This window comes from Rhamphochromis longiceps, linkage group LG5 (genome assembly GCF_057381845.1).
Source record: "Rhamphochromis longiceps isolate RC_006_pf linkage group LG5, R_longiceps_female_GT1.1, whole genome shotgun sequence".
In the NCBI taxonomy this organism is placed as follows: domain Eukaryota; kingdom Metazoa; phylum Chordata; class Actinopteri; order Cichliformes; family Cichlidae; genus Rhamphochromis; species Rhamphochromis longiceps.
The window spans coordinates 18,749,172-18,765,564 of NC_140561.1; the positions used below are offsets into that span (position 1 = coordinate 18,749,172).

The 16,393-nt window shown below is 39.1% G+C and overlaps 2 protein-coding genes and 1 non-coding gene across 6 annotated transcripts; all 3 read left to right on the top strand.

The window, feature by feature from the left end:
- Positions 1-389: 389 nt before the first annotated feature.
- Positions 390-10,220, top strand: stx16 (syntaxin 16). 4 transcript variants are annotated; one of them, XM_085406300.1, is made up of 9 exons: positions 390-896; positions 4,818-4,829; positions 4,922-5,029; positions 5,120-5,260; positions 5,470-5,632; positions 5,746-5,834; positions 6,810-6,953; positions 7,307-7,387; positions 8,943-10,220. In XM_085406300.1, exons 1-9 carry the CDS (start codon positions 771-773, stop codon positions 9,042-9,044), a joined length of 966 nt encoding a protein of 321 aa, XP_085262426.1. In that variant the 5' UTR covers positions 390-770; the 3' UTR covers positions 9,045-10,220. The 4 variants fall into 4 exon arrangements, with proteins under 4 accessions (XP_085262426.1, XP_085262428.1, XP_085262427.1 ...); XM_085406302.1 differs by having other exon boundaries at positions 391-851; XM_085406301.1 differs by lacking the exon at positions 4,818-4,829 and having other exon boundaries at positions 391-896.
- A 2,100-nt stretch (positions 10,221-12,320) lies between these two features.
- LOC146669753 (EEF1A lysine methyltransferase 3-like) lies at positions 12,321-14,651 on the top strand. Its single transcript, XM_085407912.1, has 3 exons — positions 12,321-12,540; positions 12,640-12,751; positions 14,054-14,651. Exons 1-3 carry the CDS (start codon positions 12,379-12,381, stop codon positions 14,449-14,451), a joined length of 672 nt encoding a protein of 223 aa, XP_085264038.1. The 5' UTR covers positions 12,321-12,378; the 3' UTR covers positions 14,452-14,651.
- On the top strand, positions 13,020-13,092 carry trnaf-gaa (transfer RNA phenylalanine (anticodon GAA)). The gene has a single exon. It is a non-coding gene; the product is annotated as a tRNA-Phe (tRNA).
- Positions 14,652-16,393: the final 1,742 nt, after the last annotated feature.

The window sequence follows — 16,393 nt, forward strand, 5'->3', positions numbered from 1 at the left end:
TTGGTGTTCTTTTCATTGTGTCATAGTTTTTCCTATTTTAAGTCTATAGGTTAGCACCTAGCTTTCTTATATTCATCTTCTCTCAGGCTATGATTAATAAATTGGCTTAGTAAAAATTTCTAATTTGTTTGTCTCTTCTTTGTTATGTCTTCAATGAGCCCGGTATAACACGGTTAAACCTTGTGTTTCAAGGAGGCCGCTATCTTACAACTAGGCTGTTATGTATTCTAATGTAAACTCACTGAATTTACAACCAGTTTTCAAGCGCTTTTGTTTGGTTTTTATTTCCAATTTCCCTAACAGGTTTTGGCCCTTCTGGTACCGCCCTGGAAACGCTTCTGTCTGATGTTCTCAGCTGAAGCGGTAGGTGGCGAAGAGTCACTTCCGTTACAGATGATAGCGCAGTTAATGAGCAGAAGAAGAATTGCTTCACGCAGATGTTTACGTTCTCCTACTTCCGTAGCTACCTAAAGCGGAGTAACGTTACCAGTGTGACGCTAAAGCGGACATTTCACCAGAAAATCTCGGTCATGTTTAGTTTTCTTTACCTCAGTATTAGAGCGGCTTAGCGGATCAACATGATTCAGGCCATGTGTCTCCCGCTGTAGGCGCTGCATCGCGAGTTTTTCTCACCATTCATCGCAGGCAAAGCAAAGCTAAAGCTAGCGCCGTGTTAGCAGCTGGTCAGAGGCAGTTGGCTCAATTTAATAAAGGATCTTTCGATCCGCACTCTGCCCCCTTGTTAATTTAGATTATCACGCAAGGCAGTCATGGCCACTAGGCGTCTGACAGATGCCTTCTTGTTAATGCGGAACAATGCAATCCAAAACCGGCAGATATTGGCTGAGCAAGTGAGTACATACGACCCCCGTCTGAGTACACGTAGCAATGCTGCGGTGAGTGGTCTGCATCGTTTTGACATTTTACTGTGTGTGTTTGCGTATAGCCAGTCACCGATCCCTGTTAGCTAGATCCAGGTGTGTGATAGCTGTAGCTGCTGTTAGTTATTATCCTGGATGACCTCCACGACGTTAGTGTTTCAGTGGTTCACAGTGATGTGACTCAGTGGGGCGATGATGGAGGATGAAGAAGTGTTGCAGGCATGCTTTTAGCTAGTTAATGTCTATAACCGCCCGTTTTTTAATGACAAGAATATATATTTTATATATATATATATATTTAGGTCAAGGTTAACTGAGGGTTATGGTTGATTTCATTTTCTTCGCATCCTCTCGTGTGCCTCACTGTAAAAAAACAAAAAAAAACCCTGCTGTGGCCTTTCAAAAGCCCGCATCATACTGAGTCGTGACCTGTAACTGATCTAGAGTGTAGCTGATTCTCTTCTGCAGTTATTAAAAATAAATACAGTAATTTGAAAAGCAAAGGCAATGAAAATGCTCGTAAAGCTTCCTGGAAACTGTTTGTCACTAAGAAATACTACCTATCCTTTAATTGTTAAATTATATGGACAGAAGTACTGGGCCACCCGCATGTCACCGTAGCTGTTATAACACCCCATTCTAAATTGTTCGCCACACTTTTCCATTTCAACACGTGGATTTTTTTTTTTTTTGCCCATTTAAACAGAAGGCCACTTGTGCCGTCCGAGGCTGATGTTGGTTGCTTGCAGTCTCTCTTCTTGTTCAGTGTGCTCTGTGTTGGTGGACGAGTGAGGTTCTTTCTCACCAAACTCATCCAACCATGCTTTGTGCACTAGGGCACAATCATACTGAAACAGAAAATGAACTTTACCACGCTGCACAATTCCAAGCTTCCAACTTGGATTTTTCCAATTAATGATAAGATGGGGCATTCAGATTTCCCTAAGAGTAAGAGTTCAGGACCAAAGCACATAAAAGCAATGATTAAGAAATGTGGCCAGATACTTTTGTCTATATAATGCAGATATAATTAAAAACAAGCGAGCTTTTTAGTGATCACGATACAAGAAGAATATATTTATATGTTCCTCTATAGCAGAGCTGTTCTTTCTGATAGTGATTTCCGTGACACTGAATAATGATTTAGTTTCTTTTTTCTAAAAACAGCAGTCGCTGCATGGAGCTTATTGCTGGAGAGCTAAAACATCAAATGCTGGCATGTTTTGTTTTGTTTTTACTAGCAGTGATAAAACACTGAATTTAATGTTGATGCAGAAAAAAACAAAAAGAAAGAAATTAAAATCCTGCCATGACCTACTTATATTTTTAGGTTAAACTCCACCACAGTACAAAAGTTATTACTTTCCCTGACACAGTTTTGAAGCTTCTTCAAGCGGGCAGGTGTATGCCACACGTGAATATTCACACTCTGCTGTGAACATTTTATCGTGCTACCTGCACGCTGGTGTAGATTAGTTTCTTCCCGCTGGAAGCCCAGAGATCATGAACTTTTAAGGTTAACACATTCTGCATTTGTTTGGGGAAAATTCTTAGTAACAAAACCGGCCTTTGTTACTTAGCTGCCACTCCTCATGGCGCTGAGCGAAGTGGAAATGCCGATCTCTCCACACGTACCCGGGTATTTTTGAAAACGCAGATTTTTCTATGCGTTTGCGCCTTTCGTCCACACGTAAACGGCGTTTTCGGTCACTGAAAATGGAGATTTCTAAAAAACGCCTGCCAGGGTGGATATTTTCGAAAACTCAGTTTTTGCATTTATGTGTGGACAGAAACAGCGGAGAAAACGCGGGGTCAAAGGTGTGCTCCTTTTTTGACGTCACACTGTGCGCCACGTTATTGTTTCGGTGAAATGAATTTCTACAACACTGTTACTTGTACTCTCTGCAGTGTTTAAATGCTTACATATACACACACAGCTACTGTCCCTCCACACATATGACTGGGTTCTGCTTCTATGCCCCATCTTTGTTTGTTTACTATTTCCCGCCGAGACTTCTAGACTTCTGATTGGCCAACATTTCTACACGGTTAGGAATATATCGCCACCTGTTGCTTTGGCATGTTCCTAGCAGCGTTTTTCTTCATTTCTGCGTTTACGTGTGGATGGGATTGTTTTTTAAAACGAAAACGGAAAATCTCCGTTTTCAAAAATACCCGTGTACGTGTGGACGTATCCTCAGTAACACAAGTGATTTCTTCAGGCACATCTACAGAGTGGAGCCCTTTAAATGGCTGTGGCTCCTGGAACAACACTACCTCTCTGTAAGAGTGTCCTGTTTGGGTTTAGATCAGGATCAACAGCGAGCAAGCTCAGAGTGAGGAAGATAGAAGCATTGCTGTGGCTTCATTTTTTGGGAGGGTGATTCATGCCTAATAGGGCACATGAGCTAGTCATACACTGTCTGTTATTTTTCCTTCCAAGAACCAAAACAAAAAAAAAAAGATTACTCAGTCGGTTCTTGGCATTTTGTTTCATCTACAGAACAGCTGGTGTAAAAGAGCCCAGAAATTTGGCTTTGGATAGTTACACTCCCCACATGTGTTGGGTCATACACTGATAAAAATTTTTTGATACCAATTCCATCATTGATTCTTATTATATATTCATTCCTTATTAATTTTCTGCTTGAAAAATCTCTTGAGTCCAAACACAGTGTAGAAACAGACTAATGGAAACCCTCCAGCCCAATGACTTTGCTGTCAGCTGTCAGAAAAACATGTCAGCATTAATGAAAGGCATTGTTAAGCTCTGAGGCACAAGATTCCAGGGGAATAGAAAATTTGATAGTGGTTCTCAACTGGAACGGTTCCCATCCCAACCCTACCTCCTCTGCATGCCTGCACACCTTTTTTTTTGACTTTATCTCTGTGTCCATCATCTCTTCTCAGATAGATTTAGTTCCCTGTTAACTATTCACAGTGAAAATGTTGTAATGAGTGTTTTACCTAGCAGGATATTAGCTGCCAGTGAAGAACAGTAAAGAAATGAGTGAAATCTTGGAACAGAATCGAAATTCTGGATTTACAAACGATCTCTTGTGCCCGAATGAGCATCTTCTCAATATCTGTTCAAATTGTTTAGTCTCTTCTTCAATGAAACTGTTCCAACCACTTTATCTTATGTCTGAAATGGCTAAAAAATACAGGTAGAAGTGTGAAGTGCAGGTTCAGTCTCCTTCTTGTACTGTAACAAACGTCTGTTTGACACTGGCGTCGTGTTACGCTTCATCAATATAGGGGATAAACACAGTTGATTTAAATGTCTCACAGGCTTGGTCATTAAAATTATGAGGGGCTAAACTGATTAGACCAGTCGGCCGTTATCAAGCCATCACGTTGAAGCTGTTAGAATATTTGGCTCAGGTGGTTTTTAGTTGCTTTGTTGCAGCAGGACCATTAAGTTGCTTAGAGCTGCGTCTAAAATTGCGTTAGCTGTTAGAAACGAAGAACATTTTGCTGCTGGCTGAACACTCAGGTTTGAAATAAGAAGGCAGCAGACCAAGTCGCCTCTCGCTTTTTTACTGACAAATCAATCACTGAAGAAGACAAAGCAACTAACAATGAACTCTATTTAATCTAAAACTCTTAAACTCATTTTCCTTTTCTTAGACTCACAGGTTTCTGCTCTCTCTGTTCTCACACTGTTTCCTCCTTGTAATCATTTGATTTAAAGTAAAATGATTTGGAAAAGGTTTCTGGACGATATTTTTCTATATTTAGTTTAACTGTACACTGAATGTACAATGAATGTCAACAGCCTCTTTTACAGTGATTATTATTCCTAATTCAAAGTAATTTAACAGTGGGAGTGGATGGATATTTATATTTCATGGGCCTCACTTTCTATTCCTTTTTTTCTCCTTTTGCTTGTTTTCGGTTGGATGGGACCGCTCTGATATCTGCCAATCATATTAGGAGCTTGATGAGGTACTGTCATTTCTCTTACTAAAAGACGGAACACCGTCATCTTCACCCTCTATCACGTAAAACGTTTTAATGGATCCTCTTGTGTCTTTAAGTTGGCCGATGATCGGATGGCCCTGGTTTCAGGGATCAGTTTGGATCCCGAAGCCGCGATTGGGGTCACCAAGAAACTGCCCCCCAAATGGGTAGATGGAGTAGATGAGGTAAACTGAAACTGTAGTAGAAATTTGCAGCTACTTCAGTGTCTCTTTAAAGTGAAATTCAGCAAATAAATTAATACATTTTGTCTTCAGATCCAGTATGAAATCACAAGGATCCAGCAGAAGATGAAGGAACTGGCCTTGCTTCATGACAAGCACATGAATCGTCCCACACTGGATGACAGCAGCGAAGAAGAGCACGCCATAGAAATCACAACTCAGGAGATCACGCAGGTGAGATAATTTAGCAGCACTGTGCATATGTATGCTGCCTATTTTTAGACTTGAAATGCTGATTCTTTTCTTTCAGCTGAAAATCTGCGTGGATATGTTTTAGCTGTTGTTTTTATTTGAACATAAGTATTTATGTGAGAGCACGCTCTAGTATGGAGCCTGAAGTGAATTTAGAAATGAAACAAGTAGAGTCGTTGTTGTTTTTGCAGATGTTCCATCGATGCCAGCGAGCCGTGACTGGTTTGCAGTCTCGCTGTGGTCACTGCACAGAGCAGGAGGAGCGACTCTTGAGAAACGTGGTCTCCTCTCTGGCACAGAGCCTGCAGGAGCTGTCAACCAATTTTAGGCACACACAGTCCAGCTATCTAAAACGTAAGGACTGCATGGCATGTTACATGTTTGGGTTTTTTAACTGTTATTAAGTATTTTTGTCCTCATGATGTTTTAATGCCGTCTAAGCATTGTGCCATTGGCTTGTCTGACAGGTATGAAGAATCGAGAGGAGAGATCAAAGCACTTTTTTGACTCGGGGCCCTTAATGGAAGAGGATGAAGATTTAGCTCTATATGACAAGGTGAGGACAGCATGTTTAGAGCTGGGGTGTCCACAGAGAGCTGCTCTTAAGTTTAAATGGAACACACCGGTAAAACGGGTGCAAAATAATCATAACAAACAAACCAAACGCCTTTTCCAGATGATGAGCAGTTTAAGAAAACAGCTTTTTTTAACAGTGTTTCTTCATTATAAGCAGTAAATCAAAGAAACCCATCAGCACGTCTCAGTCCAGCAAACCAGACTGAGTTGTTTTTTTATTTTTTGGGTTATCTGTTCCTTATTTTCTTTGGTGTTTCCTGGCAGGATGCCTGATGCGTTTGTCAATAAGAAGGCTCTAAAATTGATTCTGGCTCAGATAAAGTCACCAGTTCAGAGTTTTAGGATATTTTAAAACAAAACAGTAATTGAGATAAATCCAGTGGTTGTTGGCCTACATCTCTGAACACAATGCATGTATGCTGACACTGTGTACACAGCTGCTCTGTGTATACAGTGAACCAAAAGCAGAAGTATCCATGACTATCAGTACCATTAAGATTTAAAAAAACAAAAAAATAATCAGTACATCTACCAATGTTTACACATTTAACTCCCAATTTGTACTAAAAATAGTTACATTGAGTTTAGGTACTTCTTAACGGACAGGAAATGGCCTCAGTGGAGGAATTAAATAAATGCTTTGTTTATAAAATGGGTGGTCCTGGGTTTAAAGTCACCCATTTCTGTGTGGAGTCTCTACAAAAGATGCGCATGTTGTTGGTTATATTGGAGACTCTAAACTGACTGTAGGTGTGAATGTGAGTGGGAATGGTTGTCGGCCTCTGTGTGTTGGCCATGCAACACATTGGCTACACCACACTACTGTAAAATCTTCTGTGTTATTGAAATGGAAATTGGTCTGAATAAAACAAAAACAGCTCATTACCCTGCCGCTGTCCATCTAGTCTGTAACATTTGTATATTCAGCCTTGTTCTTGAATCTGTCATTTTTCAGGGGTTCACGGACGATCAGTTGATGCTGGTGGAGCAGAACACAGTCATGGTTGAAGAACGAGAGCGGGAGATCCGACAGATAGTGCAGTCTATCTCAGATCTGAATGAGATTTTCCGGGACTTGGCAGGAATGGTGGTGGAGCAGGTATTTGAAGCAAATTCACTGAGCTACCACAGGAAAAACGTGCCCACACAGGCTTCAGCCACATGTGAAAATGGAAAAAAGATCAGTTTTATCAATCATTAATAACAAAAAGGAGCTAAGTTAAGCTCATTCTGATCCTATTCGGCAGGAGCTTTCAGATTACTTTTGTTTGTATAAATAGTATTTGAACAAAATAACTTAAGATGTTATTTTTAAAAAACACTTTGAACTGATCTTTAAGGAAGAGTATACATAGACTTGTGAGGAGTTTTGCTACAAAACTGCAAACACGATCTACAATTATAATGAGTTTCTTCCCTTAAACCAAAAAAACACTCTTTTTGTCCTTCCAGGGCACCGTTCTTGATAGAATCGACTTCAATGTGGAGCAGGCTTGTGTTAAAACAGAAGACGGATTGAAACAGTTACAAAAGGTAAACACTAAATTTCTTTATTTAGTGTCTTGTTTTTTTTTTTTCAGGCAATTTCATTTTTTTAAGTAATTCAAAACATTTTTTGGCTTATGGAATGAAAACTGTAAATAATGACCAAAGTGAAATAATAGGTATTATAATTATTTGTAGCGGTATTAGTAGTAGAAATTATTTTAAAGACTTGTTTAAATTTCTTATGAAAGCCAAGCTGTGATTTGTTCATACACATGCTCAGAGGCACTTCTAAATGTATTTATAAAGTACAAAAAAATGAATCTATTGTTTTGTGCCTGAAACATTCATGCGTGTGATATACACAGTGTTAGCAAATGAGGGTCAGTGTTCTTTTGGACAGACTAAGGTGGAGATGTTTGACCATAATGGCAAAAAACAAACACAGCATATCGGCACAAACACTTCATACCAGCTGTCAGCACGATGGAGAAGAGGTCCTGGATTTGGGCACCTTGCAAGCACTAAATTGACCATGAACTCTTCTGTATGCCAAAGTATTCTAGACTCAAATGTGAGGTCATCTGTCCAACAGCTAAAGTATGGTTAATACTGGGTTAGGGCTGTGCGATGAGACCAAAATCTCATATCCCGATATAAGACGTCTATCGTCCAACCTGGAGTTGAGTGTTTGAGCTGATGCATGAAACTATATATTTTTAGACATAAGTTGTAACGGCCGCCGTTTTCTTTGTGAGTATTTATTACACGGCGTGCTGCGAGAAAAAAACAGTTCTAACGTGTGAGTCCAAGGTTTATTTTTTAGCACCTGATGGCTCTTTTTTTGCTTCTCATCCATAAATACTCTGCATCCTCTTTCACGTGATTCAGTTTATTTTGAAAAGTCTCAACAGGATCTTGAGCTTTATTGTCAAAGGTTTATGTGGAAACTAAACCAGCGGACACGCGATGGTTTTACCGTCGTTGTTGCTAACGACAACGCATAAAAACAGGCGCTTGTCTGTCCGTAGTGTGGTTATATTAAATATAAGAGAAAGAGAGAACTTTAAGAAATTAATATAGCCACTACAGTGACCATCAAAACCATGAAAAAATATTGCCGTAAACGTTTATTTTGCGACACCATGAAACAAACGATAGCGTAAAATGAAAATGTCGTCATCCGCTATATATTGTTATATCGAACAGCCCTATACTGGGTTATGCAACAGGACAGCGATCCTAATCAAGGTATTGCAATGACACAATCACAGTCCAGACCTCAGCCTGACTGAAAGAGAGCTGTGCAGAGACAGGCTTGCTAATCTCAAAGAACTGAAACAACGTTGCAAAGAAAAGTGAAGCAAAATTGATCCACATCTATGTGAGACACTGATAGAGTCATACAGAAAACGATTACTTCCAAGTTGCTGCTAAAGGTCGTTCTACAAGCTGTTGGATGTTTTGTTATGTAATGTTTCAGGAAATTTTAGAGCCTGTTGACCAGATGTTTTTTCTGTCCTGTGGTGTAAAAAGACCCCATCTGTACTTATTCATTAAAAGTGAATGGTGTTATGTAAAATTATTCTTATTTTCTTTTCAGGCAGAACAGTATCAGAAGAAAAACCGAAAGATGCTGGTCATTTTGATCCTTTTCATCATAGTCATTGTTCTAATTATTATTCTTTTTGGAACAAAGTTCTAATCACTCATTCCTCCGTTTTTGTTTTCTGCCTGGGTGTTTGTTGTGCAACTGTGTGGACTTGGACTTGATTCTACCGTCTTTCACACCAACCGGGAAATGCTAAGAAGAAATCTTTGTGGGGACACTGTGGGTTAGTGGAGATGGGGTTTTTTTTAATGGGAGAGTTAGATTTTTTTGTTTTGTTTTTTTCTGTTATTTTTGACGGATTTGAATGAAAAAAACAAAACAATCAACAGTGTCTATTTTTCCTAAGTGACTTTGACAGAGGTTTGTTCAACCGGACATTTTCATCTTAGCATTATATTTACATCCCAGCTCAGTATTTTACTGTGAAAGACTTGAGAACTTTTTTTTTTTTTTAAATGAGGGCAGTACCATTTAAGATCAGAACAGCCATTCAGTACCAAAGGACCATCTGTTTTTTATCAGTTTATTCCTCACTTTAGAATAATAATACTAAGGTCCTTGTTACCACACGGTTGGCCTGAGGAGGGTTTATGCAGCCATACATCTCCTCCACTTCATTTTAACTTCATACCTGTTGAACACTTGCTGCGCTCTAATGAAGTGCTCATGTTAAAAACACTCGTTTTTGTTCTCCATGGTCTTTGCATAAAGTGCTACCTTTTTTTAAGAAACCCTTGCAGTTTGCACATATTGAGCCCTGAGGGGTAGGAATGGGTCGGGGTGTCGTGGATGTAATACTACTGTCATTTGTATGATAAGCAAATTATTTATTTTCAAGTAACTTCATATAACCCAGAGATTTTTTTTTTGTTTTCTGTCAGGTTTGCTGTAAATTGAATAGAGTGTATGTGTAGTCTGAGCACAACAGTTAATAATCACTCCACTGAGGAAATGGATGTAGTACAACACAATGAAGAGACATTTGAAGACCGCATTGTGATTTTTTTTTTTTCTCCCCGTTTCTTCTTTGTTCAGATTTACACATTACATTTCATTTGGCTGTCTGATGAGCTGAAACAATGGAGCGCTTTTTTTAAATATATGTACTCAACTCTACACTTTACATGTAAAATCATCTTTGTCATTGATGTGAAATTGTATGTAAAAAAGAAGAAGTCCAAGTGGTACTTTACTTAAGTATTGATTTTGGAAACCAAACGGGTGAGGAGACAGCAGCTTAATTTTTAAAAAAATAAACCTGGAACATGAGTCGGTGCGTATCTGTGTGTTCACGTCTTGCACAAATGGTACTAACTGCAAACAAAGGTCACATTAAACACTAAAAACTATTAATTTAAACATCTGTTCCATGAAAAATCACCTACCTAACACGATTTTTTTTTCTTTTTAAAACTTTAGCGCATTTAATGAAGCCATGAAAATTTTGACCTCACACTAAAATTCCAGAGTTGCAGGTGCCCAAAATCCCACTCAAGGGATTTAATAATGCACTGCTCTATTTTCAGTTTGATTTTGGAAGAGCTTTTCCCATGTGCATGTAGGGTTTGCTTGGGGATAATTCCCAACATGTGGGATTTGGTCATCCCCGACTCATTACTGTGAGTAGTCTTGTCTCTCAAAACACAATTTGGGGGAGAAACCAAAATTAACATTCCTCTATCAAACACAACCAACCTTGGAAAAAGGCACCGCAGCTTTGGAGAAAATGACTTCTGTAAGAATGCCATGACAACCTGACTGGTATAGTGTCATGGATAAGTTGCAGGACAATAAGTCCCTGATATAAACGCCATGGAAAGCATGGCATGACAGACAGACATCGCAATCCTCCTCCACAGACTCAGGAGCATCTCCGGGTGGCACTGACTGATAAGTGGGCTGAGGTCCCACAGGATGATTTTCAGAGCTTGTGCTTGTCCATGAGGAAGACACTTACTTCCATAATCAGTGAAGATCGGGGGGACACTACCCTGCAGTTTTATCGCTTCACCAGTGTATGGTGCTTATGCTTGTTGACATTTTTGTTGGTTTTGATATTCAATAAAAGGTGATGAGATGCAATATATCAGTGGTAATTTGCATACAAGTAAAACTACACCACTATATTTACAAACCAGTTTAGTGGGATGTTATTAAATTCCTGGAGTGTACACATGAATGGGTTGAAATTTTGTGATATTCAAATTATTTTTTTAACTGCATTCTTGAGCCACATGTAATGTTCAGGACTGAAAAACATCTAAACTCTGTTAAAAACTTCAACCAACCGCTCAGATCTCGAGTTCAGGGGTCAAGCTTTCTGGAGATGTGACTGCAATAACTTGAGATACCACACAGGATTTTGAAACTGATGTCCTAGTTCTGTTTGGGGGGGGTAACACTGGTTTTTGCTGGTATTTAATTTAATGTCCGTGGCACAGTGTACTGATATCCTGGATACTTGGAAAGAAAATGTTTTGGATAAACGTATGCGGAATAGTGGCTGAATAAAACAAAATATAATAAGATGTTAAGATTTTCATACAGTGGATATGACAGTCCACAGAGAATATTCACTATTTGTGGATGTGGCAAAGAAGGATATGCAGAGGGTTGGTGTGACAGAGAAGGATGGCAGGGATAGGGTCAGATCGAGGCAGATGATCTGCTGTGCTGAGCCTTAAAAAGAGAAAAAAAAAGAAAGAAGAAGAATTAATTGATGATATAAATAACTGCTGGATGCAGCCATAGCTTTACTAGAGACCAGTGACCAAAGGATTTTTCGTGATGAGAAGGAAACAAACTAACAAACAAAGAAACAATCCTGTAGTGTATTATCCAGTCATGATACTGTCAACAACATTTATTTTCCTTTAACAATATCAACAAGCTGACATGTAGAAGTATAAAAATGAAAATAATGAAATATCTGATAAAATAATAAGTATTAATTCACTATTTAAAAGCAAAAATAATGTATAATTTGAATATATTTAAGATTGTTTTATACCCGCTGCATTTCAGACCGCAATCTCTGATGTGCACCTCTTTTGGCATATGCGTGTTACATTTCAAAGTAAAAGCCTCTCGTAGTCTTACATCTATAGTACTACTAGCTTGATACAACATGAAAAAAAAACACTTTAGTTTTCTTGTGGTTTTTTTTGTGAAGTTACGAATTTTATGTTTTTTATTTTTCTGTTGCGATAAATAAAAAATGAGAAGAAGTAAATAAAATAAATATTTTATTTTAAAATATTTAACATTAATACTAAAACATTTTAACAACATTTTTATGGTGTCTATGACAAAAACAAAACATTCGCTATAACGTTATTACTTGACCGGAAGTTAAAAGCAGCTGCCCTCCCGCATCGAGAACATCCGGTTTTCTTACCAACAATAATAGACTTTAGCGCCAATAAACATGTCTCACACCGAGGACGAAGACGACCCGTTTCCTGTAGATGACTGTCTGTTCACGGAAACGTTTTCTCTGGAGTCCGTGTACACGCTGATGGGAGAGGAGGTGAAGATCAGACAGCTGTTCGGTGCGGACCTCGGCGTGGCTGCACCGGTCTGGGAGGCTGTAAGGAGCAGACAGGCACTCACTTTATTTAGATGATCTTCGTAAACCTGGGCTTTGTGCAGTGATGAAATCTATGTGTGTGTCTGTGTACACACGCAGGCGTTACACCTATGCCGTTACTTGGAGGATCAGTCTGTGGAGCTGAGGGGAAAGCGGCTCATAGAGCTCGGAGCAGGCACCGGTGTGGTCGGTATTGTGGCAGCTCGCTTGGGTAAATTTGGAGTTTGTAAAATAACTCGTGTAACTAATATTAAATACAAACTAACTACTAACTAATGTGTCTCTGAGTGGGATTCTCCTGTGGCTCAGTGTCACATTATACCCCCACACATGTGCAGCTGCTTCTGAACCACATGGTGTTCACTATCAAGTTCACTTACTCATGTGTTTATTTTTTGTGTATATAAATAGATATAGCGTTTTCTGCTGTGTAAAACATGATTGAATCCATAACAACTCCTGCCTGCAGCGATGTTGTCGCCGAAATAGCTCAGTTGGGAGAGCGTTAGACTGAAGATCTAAAGGTCCCTGGTTCGATCCCGGGTTTCGGCAGTGTGAAAGGTTGTTTTCCCTCAGTTTCGTTCTATACCGACAATAAGAGGCAATGCTATTCTAATAAATATTTTTTTAAAGCATTGTTTGGTGGGAAATTAAAACAAAACAAATAAAATAAACTCCTAGCCCAATAAATAAAAAGTCACACAGTACTTCTTTGGGTCACCTCTAACTTTAATGCCCACGTTGTTATTATTCAAAGCATTCTGAAAGGGGTAAATGAATCTGTGAAAACATCTTTCCTGCTTCCTGCACCACTTTTCCACAGTCTGAGCCCATACAGTCTTCTTGGAATATGCCCTTGCCCTTGAAGAAAAAAACCTGGTCATTAAGTATATTTAGCTGGTCAACTCATCTAATTTTTCACTCAATATAATCCTGATCAAGTGAAGCAAACACCTGATCATAACACTGTCAAAACTGGCTGGTACAGTAGACACTAGGCCTGTTGATGCACCACCTTATCCACCTGTCTTCTTATTATGTTGCAGCCATCAAATCTGGACTCATCAGACCACATGACCCTTTTCAGTTGCTCCATTGTGCGGATAGAAATGCTTTTACTTTAACTATTAAACATAGTTATGAAATTTCACCAAATGTGTAAGTGATCTCTATTTAAACTCAGAACCCACTTATCAGTTAAGGTTAAATACCCTCTTGCAAGCCCATATTAATCACAGAAATAATGCTCCAAAGGAAGGCTCCTTATCTATCTCTTAGCTTAGTTAAATCCAAGTCATTACTCTTTTGGGGGGCAGGCAGTGTTTTGATTACAGCTACACATCAGTAGCTTTTAATTTGTAGTCAGAAAACTGACTACAGAAAACAAACAATTAGTTTGTTGTTTGTTCCATGTCTGTTATTTCACATGCTCATGTTTTTAATTTCTTCTGATCTTAATTTAAGACTTTGATCAGCAGCATGTGGGATCAGGCTTTCATCCCTCTTCTTTCAGGAGCAGAGGTGACTCTCACAGACCTTCCTTTGGCTCTTCCACAGCTTGATGCTAATGTCTCTGCTAACAAGCCTTCCAGCGGGTGGCCTTCTCTCCCTCCCACTGTCCTCCCTCTGTCCTGGGGTGAGGATCACATGAACTTCTCCTCTGACTGGGACTTGGTGCTCTGTGCTGATATCATTTACCTGCCAGAGACATACCTCCCGCTAGTGGAGACACTAGCTCACCTGTGTGGTAAAGGAGCCGCAGCGTATCTCTCATCCAAAATGCGAGATGAGCACGAAACGGCAGCTTTCTATGAGAAGCATCTACCGAGCAGATTCAATGTGGAGCTTGTGCACCGAGACGACAAACAAAACAATAATATCTACAGGGCGTCTTTAAGAACAGGCCAGTGACGACAGGAGGGACGGCCTACTGCTTTTTTATAAATAAATAAAATTATGAGTTTGTCTGTTATTTAAATTATTTTGAGTTTCACATCCCACTAACTGTAGAACCTATAAAAGCTAAAGCTATTTTAAATGAATTTAAATGTAATCATATTATTTTTATTTATCTCTAAACAGTTACACATGTCATTTGTCTTTAATTAAAAGCGAATGTATTCAGAATGTGTCCTGTGATTTTTGAGATTTGGGAAGAAAATGAACTTCAGAACTTTAATGACATACAAGCACAAACATACACACACTATGAATGCATTTTATAAGACAAAACAGCATGATTTTATATAAATCAGCCTTGAGTTTTGTCTGATTGGAAATTCAGTCATTGGACTAAAGTGTTTTCACCATGTTTACCGTGAGATGAAGATCAGGTCTAAAGTTACAGTTCTTCTTTTTAACCTTTACCCACTGCAGGCGTCACGCATCACCAAGATGAGCTTGAAGGTGCGTTTCCAGAACTGTTTTTTCAAAAATTCGTATTTGTTTTCAATATTTCTGATTATCCTCTGGTTGGAAAACACTTTGATCTCTCATGTTGTCAGTACAGGGTGCACAGCAGCATCTTTACCTTGAAAACAGTCACAGATTTAAAAGCCCTGAAAACCATGTTTGTTTATAGAGTGCTTACTATTATTGATTTTGACATGAATTAATATCTTCTGCCAGAGTAATTCTTTCCTTGAGACATTTTGGTAATTAAAAGTTTGAATGTATGTATTAAATGGTTAAATTGTCGTTAAGTTTAGATTTTTATCACACCTTTAATTTTAATAGTTGCTGATTTAGTCATGAATATTCTGTATGGTTATAACAGAAAAGTCAAAAAAACTTTAAACCAGCTATCACATCCCTCTCTCCCAGTGCAGTGGATAAAAAAATCTTTCATATACCATAAAATCTCCAAAAGCAACATCTGTTCATGAAAACCTACTTTCACTCCCCCTTCATTAGGTATATCTTACTAGTACTGACTTGGACCCCCTTTTGTTTTACGAACAGGGTGCTGGAAACAGTCCTCAGAGATTTGGGTCCACATTAACATGATAGCATCACACAGTGGCTGCAGATTTGTTGGCCTCCATGATGTGAATTTCCAATTCCACCACATCCGAAAGCCTCTCTATTAGATTGAGGTCTGGAGACCTTGGCAGTTATTTGAATACATTGAATTGTTTATCATGTTAAGGAAACCAGTTTGAGATTATTTGAGTTTTGTGACATAACGCATGATGGGTACACTGTCATGAAGGGATGGACAGGATGTTGTTGGTATCTTACTGTCATTTTAATTACTATTAACATGTTTTCTGTATAATTTTGTTGCAATAAAGAAGGTCTTAACTGGGCATGGAAACATTCACCATGTGACATATGATTGTTGACAATAAATAGAACATTGGTTTTATTGAATCCAAAATAAATCTCACTCCAAGCTATTCTGTTAAAGCCCGCCCTTCCCGCAGCCTGCTGTCTGCCCGTCTTTCATCCCCTCTCTGCTGCACTCTGCTGATGTACAGATTTTCTGTTCAGGAAAGGAAAGCCTGTTTGTTACGCTGGAGAGTTTCAATAAAAGGGAGACGGCCGAACGGCTGCCCGTCCCTCTCTGTGCCACAATTCAGCCGACAAAACAACAGATCCCTATCTCCATGCAGAGTCTGCTCGCCCTCACGCCCCAGCACCTCCCACGCGACTGTGCACATAGCTGGGTTTGGTTGATATTGACTGTTGCAAGAAACCTGCGTGCTGCAAGGAAGTGATGATGTAGAGACACATAAGAAAATGTGCGATCTGCATAAGATCTGAATTAGTCCATGGGAACTTTATTGTCCACCTCATTTTTCATTAAAAGTAGATGAAGCCACTATATGTCAGCACTGGCTGTTGTCAGTCA

Bases quoted from the DNA above. Each gene is read 5' to 3' on its own strand.
- LOC146669753 (XM_085407912.1), top strand. From the start codon at position 12,379: ATGTCTCACACCGAGGACGAAGACGACCCGTTTCCTGTAGATGACTGT. The intron at 12,541-12,639 runs GTAAGGAGCAGA...GTACACACGCAG, and splicing joins CTGCACCGGTCTGGGAGGCT to GCGTTACACCTATGCCGTTA. The intron at 12,752-14,053 runs GTAAATTTGGAG...CTCTTCTTTCAG, and splicing joins TATTGTGGCAGCTCGCTTGG to GAGCAGAGGTGACTCTCACA.
- stx16 (XM_085406300.1), top strand. From the start codon at position 771: ATGGCCACTAGGCGTCTGACAGATGCCTTCTTGTTAATGCGGAACAAT. The intron at 5,835-6,809 runs GTGAGGACAGCA...GTCATTTTTCAG, and splicing joins ATTTAGCTCTATATGACAAG to GGGTTCACGGACGATCAGTT. The intron at 7,388-8,942 runs GTAAACACTAAA...TTTTCTTTTCAG, and splicing joins GATTGAAACAGTTACAAAAG to GCAGAACAGTATCAGAAGAA.